This window comes from Dermacentor andersoni, chromosome 9, assembly GCF_023375885.2.
Source record: "Dermacentor andersoni chromosome 9, qqDerAnde1_hic_scaffold, whole genome shotgun sequence".
Classification (NCBI taxonomy): Eukaryota; Metazoa; Arthropoda; class Arachnida; order Ixodida; family Ixodidae; genus Dermacentor; species Dermacentor andersoni.
The window spans coordinates 105,683,638-105,700,809 of record NC_092822.1 but is presented as its reverse complement, the minus strand read 5'-3'; the positions used below and the strand labels follow the sequence as shown (position 1 = coordinate 105,700,809).

General features: G+C 42.5%; 1 protein-coding gene across 2 annotated transcripts in view; it reads right to left on the bottom strand.

The window, feature by feature from the left end:
* Positions 1-17,172, bottom strand: part of LOC126527911 (dermonecrotic toxin SPH-like) — a 43,231-nt gene that overhangs the window by 11,104 nt on the left and 14,955 nt on the right. Inside the window, exons 3-5 of one of the 2 annotated variants that reach the window (XM_072284385.1) lie at positions 6,921-7,161; positions 5,465-5,593; positions 2,263-2,394 (exon numbers count right to left, since the gene is read on the bottom strand). In XM_072284385.1, the coding sequence (XP_072140486.1) occupies positions 2,263-2,394; positions 5,465-5,593; positions 6,921-7,116 (457 nt within the window). In that variant the 5' untranslated portion in view covers positions 7,117-7,161. The remainder of the gene's footprint in view (positions 1-2,262; positions 2,395-5,464; positions 5,594-6,920; positions 7,162-17,172) is intronic. The other variant, XM_072284386.1, reaches the window with a different exon arrangement.

Sequence of the window (17,172 nt, the reverse complement as noted above, 5' to 3'; positions counted from 1 at the left end):
TTATAGGGTTATTATCTTGTTATCAGTATTCTATAAAATAGTCACCAAAATAATTTCTTGTAGAATCATGTCAACACTTCAATCAATAAAGCAAACAGGCTAGCTTCAGGGAGGGATATTCTAGAATTAATCACGTCCATGTCAGCGATGAGTTAATTGAAAAATCTGCGGAATTCAATTATTCTCTAAATATGGCTTTCATAGATTATAAAAAGGCATTTGATTAAATAGAGATCGCAGCATTCATGCAAAAATTGTGCAATCAACAAGTACAGGAAGAATACGTGAATATATTGGAAAATATCAACAAAAATTACACAACTACCTTGTTTCTCCTCAAAAAAAGTAGAAAATTGGCAATCAAGGTAAGGGTCAATGATGGAGACAAAATCTCTCCGCTGCTATTCAGTACATACTTAGACGTAAACTTAGTTTACTTTTCTTTTGGTGTATACCATGTAAACGAGTTCCCAATTGAGTCCCCGGCTCCTGGACCTCCTTTTTTATGTTGAATGTTGAAACAACTTCATATATTAATACATTTTGATTACTATTGTGAAGAAGTACGCAAGCTCTTAGATATGGAAGACTTAGGGGTGAGGATCAATGGCAAATATCTCGACAACTTTGGCTTTGCAGAAGGCATTGTGCTGTTTAGCAACACTGGGAATGAATTAGCAACGAATGATTGTGCCCCTTAGCCGAGGAAGTGTAACTGTAGGGTTGAAGAATATTGCGCATAGGACAAAAGCAATGTTTGAAACCTGGCAAGGAAAAAGAAATTCGTGATCGCCAGGCAGCTACTGGACTCGATGCAAGAGTACGTTTATCTAGGTCGATTACTCACGGGAACCCGAATCATGACAAGTATATTTACAGAAGGTTAAGGATTGGTTGGAGTGCATACGGCAAGCATTAAGAAATACAGACTTGGAGCTTACCACTGTCTTTGAAAAGTAAAGTGTACCATCATTAGCATTCCACTGGTCTTAACATATGAGGCAGGAACTTGGAGGATAACAAAGAATCTCGAGACAAAGTCAAAAACCGCGCAAAGTGCGGTGGAACGAAAAATCTTAGGCGTGAAGTTAATAGACAGGAAGAGAGCGATGGTGTATCAGAGACCAAATGGACATTACCGAAATTCTCGTTTACTACAAGAGCAAAAAGTTCAGCTGGCCAGGTCATGTATTGCATGCAGAATGGGTGCCAAGGGTATCGAAGCGCCATCGAGGATGGCAGAAAATTGGGTGGGGTGATGAAGTTTGCAAATTTGCTGGCGTAAGTTGTAATCAGCTATAGCGCAAGAGAGAGAGCACTGGCTGATGTCTTCATACTGTATTGGACATAAAAAGAGCCTCATGATGATGATGATTAGCACCCCTGAAGTAATGTTTATTATGCATGGTGTAATACTAGCTTTCACTGCAAGATAGACAGCGAAGCGGCAACGCACACGATGATTAAATATGTTTCGGTCGCCACAGAAAGAATTTGAACATAATGCGGCCGCCCAACTGCATCCAGTCTTCTCACATCGAAACTGAAGAATTGGGGGTTCAGCAAATATTGTCGCGTCAGTAAAGACCTTCTAATTAAAATAGTTGAGTAACTTAATCCTTGTTAAAAAGCATTAAGTATATTTGGTAGCTGTCTCTCCTGCGCCTCATGTCTTTTAAATAGATACATCTGCGTCAGTGAAAAACAGAAGTTCTCGGAAGGCTTATGGAGTGTGTGGGGGGAGGAGATACTGTGGAGTTGGTAATACCACAGCGGTTTAAAAGTTTTAGAAACGCTGACATAGGCTGACATAGGGGAACGCGACGTAGCACCGCCTGCTACCTGCGCATCAAAACCTTTCCACGCCGCAAAGTTCGCGCGCGACCGCTAGTGCGTTTCAATGAGCTAGTTAGCTTTCAGTGGCAAACCCTCCTCGAAACTCTGGTCCTTCTTCACCGCTGCCCTCTCTCGTCTCCGACGGTAGCGCCAGAGCTTACGTTTCCGAGAGTGGCGTCATTCGTGACGGACCCACCGGCGCGCCCATTCAATGAAACCAGCGAGGACGAACTAGAGAGAACTCTCTCCTGCTCGGACCTCTATTGTTCACGCGCTTCCCTTTGTCTCTGGCGAGATACCTTGGAACCGACGCCGAACTATGCAGGATGGCAGCCAAAGAAAACCATTCGCCTAAGAAAAATATCGGTTTCAATACGACCACACGTAATAGCTCGTTTTCTTGGTTTCAAAAACTGCCTTCCTTACCTACGTGATCGAGATAGAGAGAAGAATTCTTGGCCCGCTTGAAGGTGTCCAGCGCCCCAGAGAGAATGTCTGCGTTCATTGTTGTGACTGCAGACAGGATCACGTTCAGCATGCTTTTGGAGAGAATTGCGCCTGGTAAGGTATTGAAACGTTTTTGAAATTGCTAAAATCTGAATCCAGTTTAACAAGACTGCACAGAATGAGCACTGTTCAAAGAGCAATAAACGAAATAAGGTCATGATGACTGACAACTAGATGGCTTAATTGCAAGCGTAGAGAAAGACCATTTCCTAAAAAATGAAGACGCATTATAGAGGGTTAAGTGATGATGGTGAGAAGATGCGGTGGCGCTGTTTTCATATTCGATGAGCGCAAACAATTTTAGGAAATTTGAAAATTTGCTGGTGTAAATTTTTCAGCAACACAAAAACAAAACGGTGTAGCCCAGTATTGGCAGTCACATGCCAGTAAATTGTTACTGGCCCGTAAGGTATATCTATGCCCTCCATTCGGCGCAAGCTTACGACATGACGATTGTTGGGTTCCACATGGGTATTTGACAAGCGTAAGCGAAAGATACACGAAGTTTGACGTCATCAGCAACAACGTAGGTGCTACCCAGTCGCATGTACCTATGGCTGTGTCATTTGGTGTGTGTTAAAACAATGATGACCTTTCAACTACGGCGAAGAAATGTGAAAACATGACAAAAATAGGATGATGATGAAGTTGCTACAACAACAGAGCGCGCTACGTTGGTAGTACTCGGGACAGTGGGCCAATCTCGAAGTTAGTGCAACCTAACACGACGCTTCAGAGCGTGAGCTGTTACAAGGAAAAACGAGAAAGTGGCACGTGGAGCACGTGCCGTGCATTTCAATGAGCTGGCTGGCTTTAGAATGTGAGAAGTACGTTGACAATCGTGGCCCAGTCAAATAAGAAAAATCGATCGTTTCTTAGCAGTTAGAGCACCGGGCTGCTGTACTTCAATGTAGAGGTTAAATTCCACCATCGTTTACGCATTACTTTCTTTTCACTAAAGTCAAACGACACAGGTACCTACTACCTACCTACCTATCCATCTACCGCAAAGTCCCAAGAATGAGGCAGAGATTGCTTCGCAATAAAATAAATTGCGCAGTTAAAAGCAAGCAGTGCTTAATGCGCAGGTGCCAATATTGTACATATGCTGCTTTGTACAGGAAAATCTGAGCAGCTGCCTTCATGAGCCCTGTCTTAGTGGTGTGATCGTCTCTTATCAAATATTGGAGCATGCGCTCTTCGTAAATTTTGTGTTATGCGATCGCTCTACTTTTTCTTTTTTTCTTTGTTTTATTTCTGCAGGCGTGCATTTGTGCACAGTGGCTTGGGTAAAATTTTGACGCCTCGTCAGTTAATACCGCCTGCTTTAAATACGGGTTGTTTCGAATGAACATATAAATTTGGTTAAACAAAAATCTATTCGTGTTTTCATTTGCATAACATAAACCGTACTGAGAGAAAAACTGTGATAACCCGGTTATAGAGTTCTCAACTTCCTACTAAAGCTTTGCCAAAAGCACAGATCAAGAAAACAAGAAAATATTGAAATGATCAAGTATGTGTACAACTGATAAAAGCAAAACTTCCCAGAACAAGTATATAAGTTAAGAGGAGAATTTAGTTCGGAACATCCCCTCTAAGGCCATGTGTATGGAAAAATAGTTTTTCTCGACAACCACTGCACGTAATTTGAAGTCTTTCCTTAAATTTAAATTCAAAAGTTAATAGCTATACTGTGAAGGAGTGGCTTTTAATTTAAGCCGTTGTAGTTTTTATCAAATTTATAAAAAATCGCTAAGTTTTGAAAAAAAAAAGCTATAAAGTTTACATATCTATAGCTCAGCGACGAAAAACGATATTACATTCTCGAAAGCGCATTTCATAATGAATCTAAAGCGGACAAAGTTGACATATTGCACATTCCTGTGAGCAACATTCATTATTTACAATAGGACTTTTGCTACACGTTTGTAAACATTGTATCAAATGTACGTAAGCTATGAATGAGTAATAACATTTGTTCACTTTACATGGTCTAACGGTTGCAGTTTACAGAAATGCAATGTCTGTTTTTGTTGCAAAGATACAAATTTCTAAGTTTCATGCCCCTACTTTTTTTTTCATGCTTGCCGATTTTTGGCTATTCTTATAAAACCATTAGGAAGCTAAACCAAGCTTCTGCTTCTACAGTCACTATAATTTACCCTTTTCTCCTAAATTAAACCAATTTCACTCAAATCATGCCAGGTTAGCCTCAAAGAAACATGTCTGCGTTTTACCTGTATTTTAATAAGCGGCATCGCAGTTGGGCACGAGATAAAGCTTGCTCTAAGCTACAACCAGAAGTGTGATGCAGAAAACCAGAACCACTGGTCTCTGTTATCCGCGAGGTAAAAATAGAAGAGCAGAAGGAATATAAGCACTGGACATGAACCACAATCTGTAGTTCGAAATGTCGTCGACGAAGAAGAAAATAAAAAGAAATAGAAATGGTAACACAACATTTATAATCTATAACAGTCGCAGCGAAACACGAAACCTATGCAGCCGAAAATAACGAGGAAAAAACAGTTTGCGGTGCACACTGCATCGCCTTACAGAGTTGCAAGTAAACGTTTCTGGTGACTATTATTATCTGTCCTCATTTCACTCTGGATCTGTAACAAATAACTCGACTAAATATCGACCTTCCTGCTAATTGCATATTCGGTACCTGTTCCTATGCGCAACACCACACGAGGAGTACGATTTACGATTCAGTGTTCTTATTAAAATATAGAGTACATGAAATGTAAGCAAACCAAAAAAAACAGTTATAAAATTCCAATGCGTTAGCAAAAGAATTTGTTAGATATTATGTAACTTATCGCTTGGCAGAAATAGATATTGCACCGCAGGTTAAACCAGACATTTTCTTGAAATAAACTGGTAACATAATTTACTTAATAGTATAGTAGGTGTCTGTATTTCTTTTCTACATGCAAATCGCTCGCACGTGTTATGAATACTCTGGTGGAAACTATAATACTAACTGATTGCAAGGGGCCGGGCCATAAACACTGCTAAATGATAACAACCATTTGCATTCATTCAGGTGCAGAACATGCAAGCATCACGAATCTTGTAAAAGATGAAGTGGTCAAAGAATGTAATGACGAACCATTGTTCCACAGGTAGCGCATCAAGTTATTTGCCAGGCTAATACCGGCCTCGAATTTCCTGCCAGGAGGAAGGTTGCCAGTCTTCGTGTCGATGTAAAGAAGCTGCAACTTGCCGGCGAACTTGCCACCTTACGTTGATGAGAACAAGGGAAATCCAAAAGTGGTGTTTGCAGTGAGACAGTTCTCACCAAATAAACATGGCGTATTCGTAGCTGAACCTCATTTCCCACAAAACTCCATGCGGCTTACGACAATTGGTCAAATCGTCTTACGACATATCAACACTTAACTTTTCGGCTCAGGATGGGCATTTATTTTATTTATTTATTTAATGTATTTGTTTATATAATTAATTACTTAATTAATGTATTTACTAATTTATTACCCTTGGGCTCAAGCACTGCGGACAACTAAAGATTACTACAGGCATAGTACCGCACCAATTGAATGCAGCACTTCCTATACTAAGTAAGGCCTTTTCGTTTTGTCGTACTGCCCTACAAGGGCACGCCCTACAGGATATTCACGTCCGGGGTTACTGCACTAACTGAGGACGTTAGCCCGGTCGCTCTCACCAGGCAGGGAGGAAACAACTAAATCTTATGCTGAATCACTTAGGAGCGTCGCGTTTATTTGGGATGCCGACGAATGAGACATTAGCCTCAACTGGCGACAAATATTGGGAGGTACATACTCAAAACAGAAGTTTCTAGAAAACTACTCCAGCACGATGTTAGTTCGGGAGAGTTAGTACTACACTTTCAATACATGGCAGGACCAAACAGAAAGATGCAACAGACTGTCTTGTTCCGATCTGTTTCCATGGACGCACATTAAAAAAAAGAAACCTATAGGAAATGGTACCAAAACAACTTGAATTATGCTACAACTGACATGCAGCTTTTGGTGTGAATGTGCAGGAGGTGCACAGACAATCAAAATTACATTCAGTAAAATGCATCTAATTACACATTTACGGTTGTAAATTACCATGCACCGTGTGTAAACTTTGGAGAAATCCTTGAATACTACGAGAAACTCACTGTTCTATGCTCTTTTAGAAACCAAAAACATCTGCAAAAGCGTTGCACCGTCGGCTATTCGCGCTACGGGACTAGTAAGTTAGGCCTAGAAATATGTGTATGAGGGCTTCATCCACGAAATGTACCGCAAGACATCAGACACATGCTTTATCATCAGACAGCTTGTGATCTGAGGGTATAGTTTGCTGCTCCTTTTTTTTTCGCAACGACTTTTTACAGGTGCTTTCTAGTATAGGACATCTTTTTTGAGAGGCTCGTGCTGCGTGAGCACGCAATAAGCAAATCTTGCAGTAGGAAGCTAACTGAGTGATCAAGCTTTACTGTGACTATTGGGTGTGATTGGCCAATAATTCTGTGCGTGTGGAACTAAGGTTCAAGCACTTGATAACTTTCACATTTCTAGCATACTGACCTTCGTTGACGGCGTCCCTCAGATACGACAGGTACTCAGTAATTTCGGCGGATTTTTCGCAGTCGCGACCGCAGTCGCAGATTGCGCCATGATAGAACTTCAGCGCCGTCCCGTCGGAGGCAAACCTGAGGTCAGCCTCGATAGCATTCACGCCCTGTGCCACGAAGTTGTCCACTTCTGCCAAGCTGTTGGCCATGTGTCCGAACACGTAGAAGGGACGAGGTTCTATAGACGCAGATGCCTGCAAAGGAGCAAAGCAGCAGCAAAAGTTAAGTTATTTGCTTTTTAGTTATTCATTCACAAACGGGCGTAACTAGAATCTCTTTGTCGACATCGCATCATATTTTGAGGGTACCGTGGGTCTATCGGTGTCCACTCTCCATAGCTGACAAAATCGAAATTGCAAAGTCCGCAAATGCGACAGTCGGTAAGCTGGCTCTACTACCACAACTGCCATGTTACCGTTAGCAGTATTGTCCAATCTGGGATGCGTCCTTTAAAAGCGTCAACAGTGTAGGAAACGAATGGTGACAGGAATCATGTTCCCACGCCACATGCTTACACATTGTGATTTTTTGGAGGCATAAGATACCGCAGAAATTTCCCACAACATCTGCTTGCTTGTTCTCCTGTTTGCGAATCTACGCTTCAAAGAAATACGAGTAATTAGGTAAACTGGGCTCTTGCTCCATATTGAACAAATTACGGAAAATCATTGGTGCTATTTTAAACTACATTGCATTCTAAAAAGTTGTTTCTATGACTTCGCGGATTTCTTTAGAAGATCTTTCTCATTGAAATTTTAAAACGAGCTTTAGTCACCTCCAAAGGAGATCAGTACCACTTTCCACGTAATAGTAATAATAAAAAGAAAGATATTCTAGACAAGAAATAACATCATAGGTGTAAAAATCAGAAAGAGCCGAGTTATATAACAGACTAAGTTAACTACATATGTAGTGATGGGTGTAGTGATTGGGAGACGTTAATGAATTTAATAAATATAGGTCCATTAGCTTACCTTCAGTATTATATAATATATTCACCAAGATAATCTCCAATATAATAAGGGCTACACTGGACTTTAGTCAACTAAGGGAAAAGGCAGGTTTCAGGAAGGGATACTCTATAATGGATCACATTCATGTCATCAATCAGGTAACTGAGAAATCTGCTGACTACAACAAGCGTCTTTATATGGGTTTCATAGATTACGAAAAGGCATTTGAATCAGTAGAGACCCCAGCAGTCATAGAGGCATTACGTAACCAAGGAGTACAGGATGCTTACGTAAACACCTTGGAAAGCATCTACACAGATTCCACAGCTACCTTAATTCTCCACAAGAAAAGTGGGAAGATACCTATAAAGAAAGGGGTCAGACAAGGAGGCAATCTCTCCAATGCTATTCACTCGGTGCTTTGTCAAGCTATTAAACTGGGAAGGCTTACGAGTAAGGATCAACATTCGAATGCATCATGTAACCGCGCAAAAACAAGGGACAAAGAAGGAACACACAAGACAGGCACGGAACTTCAACTAAGATTTACTCCGGGAAACCCCACATTTATACATGTATCATAATCACACTTGCTAATCATCAGACAACCATCACTCGACGTTGGCATGCGGGAGTGAGTGCCACAAATTTGCATGTAAATATTTGAAATCTTTATCGCTCAATGGCACTGAAGAGCTGCTTACGCAACTGCTAGATTGCATTTTTATACAGTAAGCTTCATAGATTTCTCGGCTCAGTTGTGACGCAAACATCTTCAAGACTTTAGTGTCGCGGAACCTAGGCGTGCAATTACGACAGTGGCGACAATGGTCAGCCAGTTTGCCACCCCCCGCCAATCCTTCTACTCCTGCGCGGTGCTCCTGCAGTCTGACGTTTAGACACCGTCCCGTCTGCCCTATGTAGCTGTTGCCACAAGAGAGGGGTATCTGGTACACTACACCTATTGTGCATGGGACAAAGCTGTCAACGTGCTTGATACCACATTCATTTTTTTTTTCCCTGCACCATGTTGCACATGCCCGCCAGTTTTTTGGGCGCCATGAAAACCACCGGTACTTCACACTTTTCAGCCACCTTCTTGAGGCGGTGGGAGATTTGGTGGTAGTACGATTGGCAACAGGTCTACGACGTTGCGGCTCTACGCTTGGGCGGAGCTCTGATGGGCCCCGCGCTTCCTTGTCAAGGCTTTCTAGCACCGAGGTGACCATCTCATACTGAAATCCTGCGCTGTGCAGTCTTTGCAACTGTAAGAACACGCTATGTTGCATTTCATGCTGGCAGGACTTATCAAGAGCTTCTGCATTCTGCTTCGTTCAGTAGCACTCTCCGATGTGCCAAACATTTTAGGGGCCACGTCCACTTCGTCTGTCTTTGAAACGTCACGAAAAACGCGAGAACTCCCCTGTTCAAGATGGCGTGCACACACTATTTATGGGTGATTAGGCCTCACAAAAGAAACGCATTTATTTCTCATTGTATGCCTTTGTCACCCCTAGACTTCCGCAATTGGCGAAAATGTTTTCGGGCCACGCCTAATTCACCTGTCTGTCACGCAACGTCGCAGCACCACGGAAACTCCTCGTGTAAAAGTGAACAGTCGGCAGTAAAGATGCAATATTGTGCCGAACAAAACTGATGTCGGAGACTGCGTCGTTCCGAAATGGATAAGAGACGGCTGTCTACTGATCGCACTGGTTCTGGCTACTGCGAGCTGGTGGAGAGAATTTTCTTCCCGTACAATAAAGTTTAGCGAGGCAGCATAATGTTTCCGTGCCCTTTGGCACATATACATAACTGCCGATTCCTCTTCAATGGTTCTCCATTCTGGCGGCATTTCTCACACCCTGTGGCACGCTGTCCAAATCGTCGGCGAGTCACCGCAATATGAGCAAGTGGAAACTGACCAATTAGAAACACCGGCACCACTTTCCTCATCCGGTTATCTACTTTCAGTGTGCTAGCTCGGCCCCTCCGGAACCCTCCCCTCTTCTGCACGCTCCTCACCTCTGGCCCGTCAATTAGATAAGAAAAATCTGGCGCGTTAGACAATGCTATTAGCTTTGAAACCCAAGTCCCCTTCCATCAAGACGGATAGTGTTTGACTGGGCTGTTAAAACAACCTTGCGGGTCACCTCCCGCGCTTGCATCCGTGGTTACGCGCATTTGACATCCGGAGACAGGGATAAAATCAGAAAGGAATAGCTTTATGCTATAGCACCCCTGCCTAAGTCCTGTCCTTCGTTTTTATCAAAATAAGTGCATGAAAATATGGAAAATGGACAACATGCAGCAATGACTTCTGCTGCAACTTTAGTATTACAGCTGTACAACGTTATATACAAAATAAATAAAATAAAATAAATCAGCTATATAACAACCCATTCACAGAGTACTCGAAAGTAAAACATTAATATAACAACAACAAAACAAAAAAAGCTATTGAAACCCACATAAGGAAATACAACCCTCGAATATGATGTCGTGAATATACTTCTTATAGCGTTGTGGAGGGTGAAACGTAGTGAGTTCAAAATTTTGTGAAGTTTAACGTCGGTGCCATTTTATTTGCTAACATTTGAATACCATAATTTGCCCACGGTCTTTAAGGTTGCCAATATTTATGTCGGAAGTTGTAGGAATGGTACACAACTGCATAATTATGCTCAAAACTTTCTTTTATCTTTAAGGGGAATTATAAGCCCACGCAGACAAAACATGAGATTAGAAATGTCTTTTGAAATTTACTTCGGTATGGTTAAAATAGATAAACTTACCTTTCACCCCCTCATTTCTTATCTCACAGAAGTGACCACTCTTTAAAAATAAGAGAAATTATTTGTAGAACAAACTTCTTCAAGCACTCGTTTTTTCCACACACAATATCAAAGCGGAATCAGCTACCGCAGGAAATTGCTGATTGTCGCACTGAAACATCCTTCAGAGCATATCTGTTGAATTTATAGTGGCATGAACTTTCCTATTGCTGTGTTATTTTTTGTTGATCAGTTCTGTATTTTATCGAGCTTATGTAACACTGAGTATTCCTCCCAGTCTTCGGGCGCTGCAGGGACTACAAATAAATAAATGAATAGGTAAATTATTTTTTATGAATTGTATATGAATAGCCTGGTAATCTATGTCTGATTCCTTAAATATGCCTCTTGAAGTTCTCCTAGAAAGCAAGCTCTGAACCACACGGAGGGTTCGTGTCTGCAGACGATGAATCAACTCGCGGTTAGTTAGTTGCAGCTAGGTGTTAGTTGACATCGTTAATAGCAGTTAGTTGCGTTAGTTGCGGTTTGTTAGTATCACCTGCATGTGATAGTAAACGAGGGAGTGATGTAGCTGCATTTTCGATGAAGCGGACATGCTTCTGCGCTTGTTCATTACACTACGGAGCCGGGTATTTTCGTGCGTAAGCACTGTGTGATTTGGGACCAAAGCAAATGTTCATCAATTGCTACTTCTAGGATTTTCATAGAAGTTCCTTAACCCTTTATTGACGAGTGTTCCCTGCAGGCAAAATACGAAAATGTATTTTTGTCTTCGCGAGTTTTAGTATTGAGTACGAAGTTTCCGGATAAATATATTCCGCCAACACTGAATGACAGACAGCAAGCGTCATTTGTTGCATTAGAGCAGGAACACTGTACAGGAAGAAGTTTGGCACGCGACTCATTGTGTTGTTAAAGCAAGGTCAGAGGAGACACGCCGATGCAAGATATCTAGATACAATGGTGCCGCACATGTAATGTAAATCAAATTAGATGTACGCCTATGGTTCACATATGATGAGAGTTGGCTAAACAAACCGAAAACGAAGCCTTAGGAGGCTTGGAGTGAAGCCTACTTCCAGATTCCTGCCTGGGGCTTCGCCCCTACTGCTAAAATGAATTCCGCAAAATATTTTTTGTTTTCTTGATTACGCTTATATTTTATTTGCTTGGCATATTTAGATAAAAAATAAACTTTTGTGAGGGTATATATATATATATATATATATATATATATATATATATATATATATATATATATATATATGTGTGTGTGTGTGTGTGTGTGTGTGTGTGTGTGTCGTAATTAAAGGGTTAGACCAGTAAAGTATGTTCAAATGAAGTGCTGCGATGTTGAAAAGTTGACGGTACAAGCATTCTATGTAAATATAGAAAGCATTCCACCCAATAGACGCTTGCCACTTCATAGAGATAGTTAAGTAATTCATTTGCCTATCGAATATGCTACCTCTCCTAGAAAACGCGTATGCGGTAGAAGAACTGGTCCCCCTAATCTGATCAATATCAATACAGACGTTAGCAACACTGCGGGAAATCTTGTGCCGACCATATGCGCTTTATTTATCCAGATGCAATCGCAGGATGTAAATTATTAATAACTGAAGTACTGACAGTGAGTGTCTGAGCATGGTGTATCCGAAAGGTTTCAAAGAATTTGCATAGCGCAGGGTTCTTAATTATGGGATTTTACGTGCCAAAACCACTTTCTGATTATGAGGCATGCCGTAGTGGAGGACTCCGAGAGTTTGAACCACCTGGTGCTCTTTAGTGAGCACCTAAACGTAATTAGATGGGTGTTTTCGCATTTCGCCCCCATCGAAATGCGACCGCAGTGACCGGGATTTGATCCCGCGACCTCGTGCCAGCAGCCCAACATCATAGCCACTTAGGCGCAGGCTTTCTTTTCAGGACAACACACCTTTACAAATAGCTGAGCTTCGCGCCGGCGACCACGCTTGACAACTGGTGGCCAAGCGGCGGAAACTTGGTTTTGAACCCACGAACTCCCGCAGCCAATGCAAACACTCAACTCCCAGGTCCCGGCTACGGTTCCCAGACGTTCTTCATTAAATTTGCTTAATAATACAATTGTTATTAAGATTTCCAACTACATGCCTTAATCTGCTTTCTGCCTCTTTATGTTTTTTTCTTAATGTGGGTATATCTTTTTTTCGTCATAGAGAAATGTCATTTATATATCTATTTCCCGTCTGCGCCGTTGCCTTATGGCCGCTGCAGAATAACTGAAGGAAATGTAGAAATAGTAACATATATTTGTTCTAATTCGAGTACGAAGGTAAGCTGGAGACGTGTCGGTCACTACTGAAACACTCTCAACATGCTTAATTACCGTGTTAAGTTATTAGGTCAAGTTTCCCGCACATAGCTTGGGTTTTCATAGCAAATTTCGGTTAGTGTACTGAATGCATGCCTAATCGCAATAATTAAAATCCGGGAAGAATTTTAAGCTCCGACATCTGTACCTTTAAATGTGTTATTTTAACATATTCCTCATACGAGACCTGTTAGAAATGCGAAGCCGATGCAGCAGCTTAGCGGTCTGATGAAATAAATATACCGGGTGTTTAAGCAAATACTTTCAAAGTTCTTTTTTTTTAATTTGCCTGTGGCAGGTAGCATAATTCTAGGCTATGAATTAGTCTACTTGAAGAATAGATGCACAAGAAATCCAAATGCATAATTGACTTCTTAATAAAAAATTCCTAATCAGATTTTTAACTGATTACCTTGTGGTACATATTGCCATTTGCAAACTTTAGCGGGTGAGATTGCAAGGCGTATTCGCTTGAAATGATTTGTGTGGATTACTTCGTTTAAGAAATACGTGCTGTCAAACTTGCGGTAAAAATGCGCTGTCGTTCCACTTAGCTATCTCAAAAAACGTTGTTTTCTGCATTGAACCACACAAGTAAGACAAGGATAGAATGGAACATGCTCTCAGGAACGGAGGAAGCGTAAAAGCAGTGAAGAAGAAACTAGGAATTGGCAAGAATCAGATGTATGCGTTAAGAGACAAAGCCGGCAATATCATTACTAATATGGATCAGATAGTTCAAGTGGCTGAAGAGTTCTATAGAGATTTATACAGTACCAGTAGCACCCACGACGATAATGGAAGAGAGAAGTCTAGAGGAATTGGAAATGCCACAGGTAACACCGGAAAAAGTAAAGAATGCCTTGGGAGCTATGCAAAGGGGGAAGGCAGCTGGGGAGGATCAGGTAACAGCAGATTTGTTGAAGGATGGTGGGCAAATTGTTCTAGAGAAACTGGCCACCCTGTATACGCAATGCCTCATGACTTCGAGCGTACCGGAATCTTGGAAAAACGCTAACATAATCCTAATCCGGGTTAAAAGGTAAACAAAAACCGGGGCACTTCGCCGACCAAATAAAGACTTAAAAGAAACGAAGACGTTTCGGCTCCCACACGGGAGCCTTGTTCACACGGTGATTATTTTACCTGTGAACAAGGCTCCCGTGTGGGAGCCGAAACGTCTTCTTTTCTTTTAAGTTTTTATTTGGTCGGCGAAGTGCCCCGGGTTTTTGTTTACCTTTTAACCATGTTTCATCCCGACCAGACGGGCTTCCGTCAAACACTGAACTTCATAATCCTAATCCATAAGAAAGGGGACGCCAAAGACTTGAAAAATTATAGACCGATCAGTTTACTGTCCGTTGCCTACAAAGTATTTACTAAGGTAATTGCAAATAGAATCAAGAGCACCTTAGACTTCCGTCAGCCAAAGGACCAGGCAGGATTCCGTAAAGGCTACTCAACATTAGACCATATTCACACTATCAATCAAGTGATAGTAAAATGTGCGGATTATAACCAACCTTTATATATAGCTTTCATTGATTACGAGAAAGCGTTTGATTCAGTCGAAACCTGAGCGGTCATGGAGGCATTGCGTAATCAGGGTGTAGACGAGCCGTATGTAAAAATACTGAAAGATATATATAGCGGCTCCACAGCCACCGTAGTCCTCCATAAAGAATGCAACAAAATCCCAATAAAGAAAGGCGTCAGGCAGGGAGATACGATTTCTCCAATGCTATTCACAGCGTGTTTACAGGAGGTATTCAGAGACCTGGATTGGGAAGAATTGGGGATAAGAGTTAATGGAGAATACCTTAGTAACTTGCGATTCACTGATGATGCTGCCTTGCTTAGTAACTCAGGGGACCAACTGCATTGCATGCTCACTGACCTGGAGAGGCAAAGCCGAAGGGTGGCTCTAAAAATTAATCTGCAGAACACTAAAGTAATGTTTAGCAGTCTTGGAAGGGAACAGCAGTTTACACTAGGTAGTGAGGCACTGGAAGTGGTAAGGGAATACATCTACTTAGGACAGGTAGTGACTGCGGATCCGGATCATGAGACTGAAATAATCAGAAGAATAAGAATGGGCTGGGGTGCGTTTGGCAGGCATTCTCAGATCATGAACAGCAGGTTGCCATTACCCCTCAAGAGAAAAGTTTATAACAGCTGTGTCTTACCAGTGCTCACGTACGGGCAGAAACCTGGATGCTTACGAAAAGGGTTCTACTTAAATTGAGGACGACGCAACGAGCTATGGAAAGAAGAATGATTGGTACAACGTTAAGGGATAACAAAAGAGCAGATTTGGTGAGGGAACAAACGCCAGTTAATGATATCTTAGTGGAAATAAAGAAAACGAAATGGGCATGGGCAGGACACGTAATGAGGAGGGAAGATAACCGATGGTCATTAAGAGTTACGGAATGGATTCCAAGGGAAGGAAAGCGTAGCAGAGGGCGGCAGAAAGTTAGGTGGGCGGATGAGATTAAGAAGTTTGCAGGGACAACATGGCCACAATTAGTACATGACCAGCGTAGTTAGAGAAGTATGGGAGAGGCCTTTGCCCTGCAGTTGGCATAACCAGGCTGATGGTGATGATGATGATACAAGTAACATGAACACCAATGCTTTTCTCCGCGAAGTTCAGGAATATATATCTCCAAACTGGCGTCATCGGGGGAATTGGTCCCGAGTGGCTACGCCTCACGAACTTCCCGGCTAGAATTTGTAAATGGCAATATGTGCTATAAGTTAATTAGCCTAAAAGTTAATGAGTGAATTTTCGTGAATTAGTCGATTATGCATTTCTATATTTTGCTCAAGTATTGTCCGCCTCTTCGAGTAGACCAGCTCATCATGCTCAAGTGCTACCTGTCAGAGGAAATTCTTCAAGATTTCTGAAAGTGTTCGCTGAAACACACGGTATATACTTAACACCCTACATTGCTCTGCCCGCTGCTCCCAAAGAACAAGTGTGACAAATACTTGCACCGCAAATTGACAAGAACAGGCATGTCGCATCGAGGAACATTGTTCCGAGTCTGGCTTTCAGTAACCGTGGCTTGTAATTATCTGTAAAAAATAATGAAATACAAAAATAGTTATGGCATACCAAACTATTCGTTAGACACCATGCATGAACAGCCATAGACAACTAACGCACATTGGCCCTACTCAAACACATTTTATTGATATAGAAATTATATTAGTATGTCAGGCGAAATGCCACCGTCATCGTCAGCGTCGCCATAATGTTCCGCAAAAAGTGTCAGTGCAACGGGATTAGGACCGCACGCCGTGCTCCGTAGGTGCAAGGGTAAGCGTGCGAAGGTGAGCCGTGACGGATGGTGGCTTGATGTTGCGCGCGCAAAGGTGGGGGGGGGGGGATCGGCGCGTGCGCTACACGGTGGAGGGAGGGGGGCGGTTAGCTTAAAACCCCTTAAACTTCGTAAAGTAGCGGCACGCTTTGAAGAATGCCGCCTCCTCCTCGCGCGCTCTGGCCGACGCCGCGTCGCTATTGGCCTAATAGCATCACGCGGGCCCTCGCGCCGTGCACCACCGCCACTCTTGCTCCAGAAGCGTCTACGGAGTGGCAAGGAGCGCATGTTGGCGCCGTTGCTACGCTCGAGCAGTGTAGGTGGCGCCACGGTCGAGGAGGGCGCGTCAAAGAGAGGAGAAACGAGGAGGAGTGAAGGCGGAGGAGGAGAGTGTCACTCCTTTACGAACCTTAAAGGGTTTTAGATTGGCTCGCGCCTCCTCTTTTATTTCAGCCACAGCTGCGCATGGCGTGGCTGAGCGGCGCCGAGCGCGCCCTACCTTGGAGGTCATCTGCGGTGGGTGCAATGCTTAGGCAAACCGAGGTAGCTGATGAATTCGTGTGTGCTATGCTCTCGCGCGCCTTGTTAGAATTCAAGCGAGAGGCCGCAAAAAAAGACAATTCGCTCGCCGCTATCATTACGTTAGCGTGCTTATGGCGAGTGTCCGTGGTCGTATAGTCAGATGCCTTCGTGTTTGCCTGTGCGCGCGTGACAACGGGCTTAATTTAGTTAGTAGGTGTGTGCGTGTATGTGTTTGCGTATACCAGTTTATGCT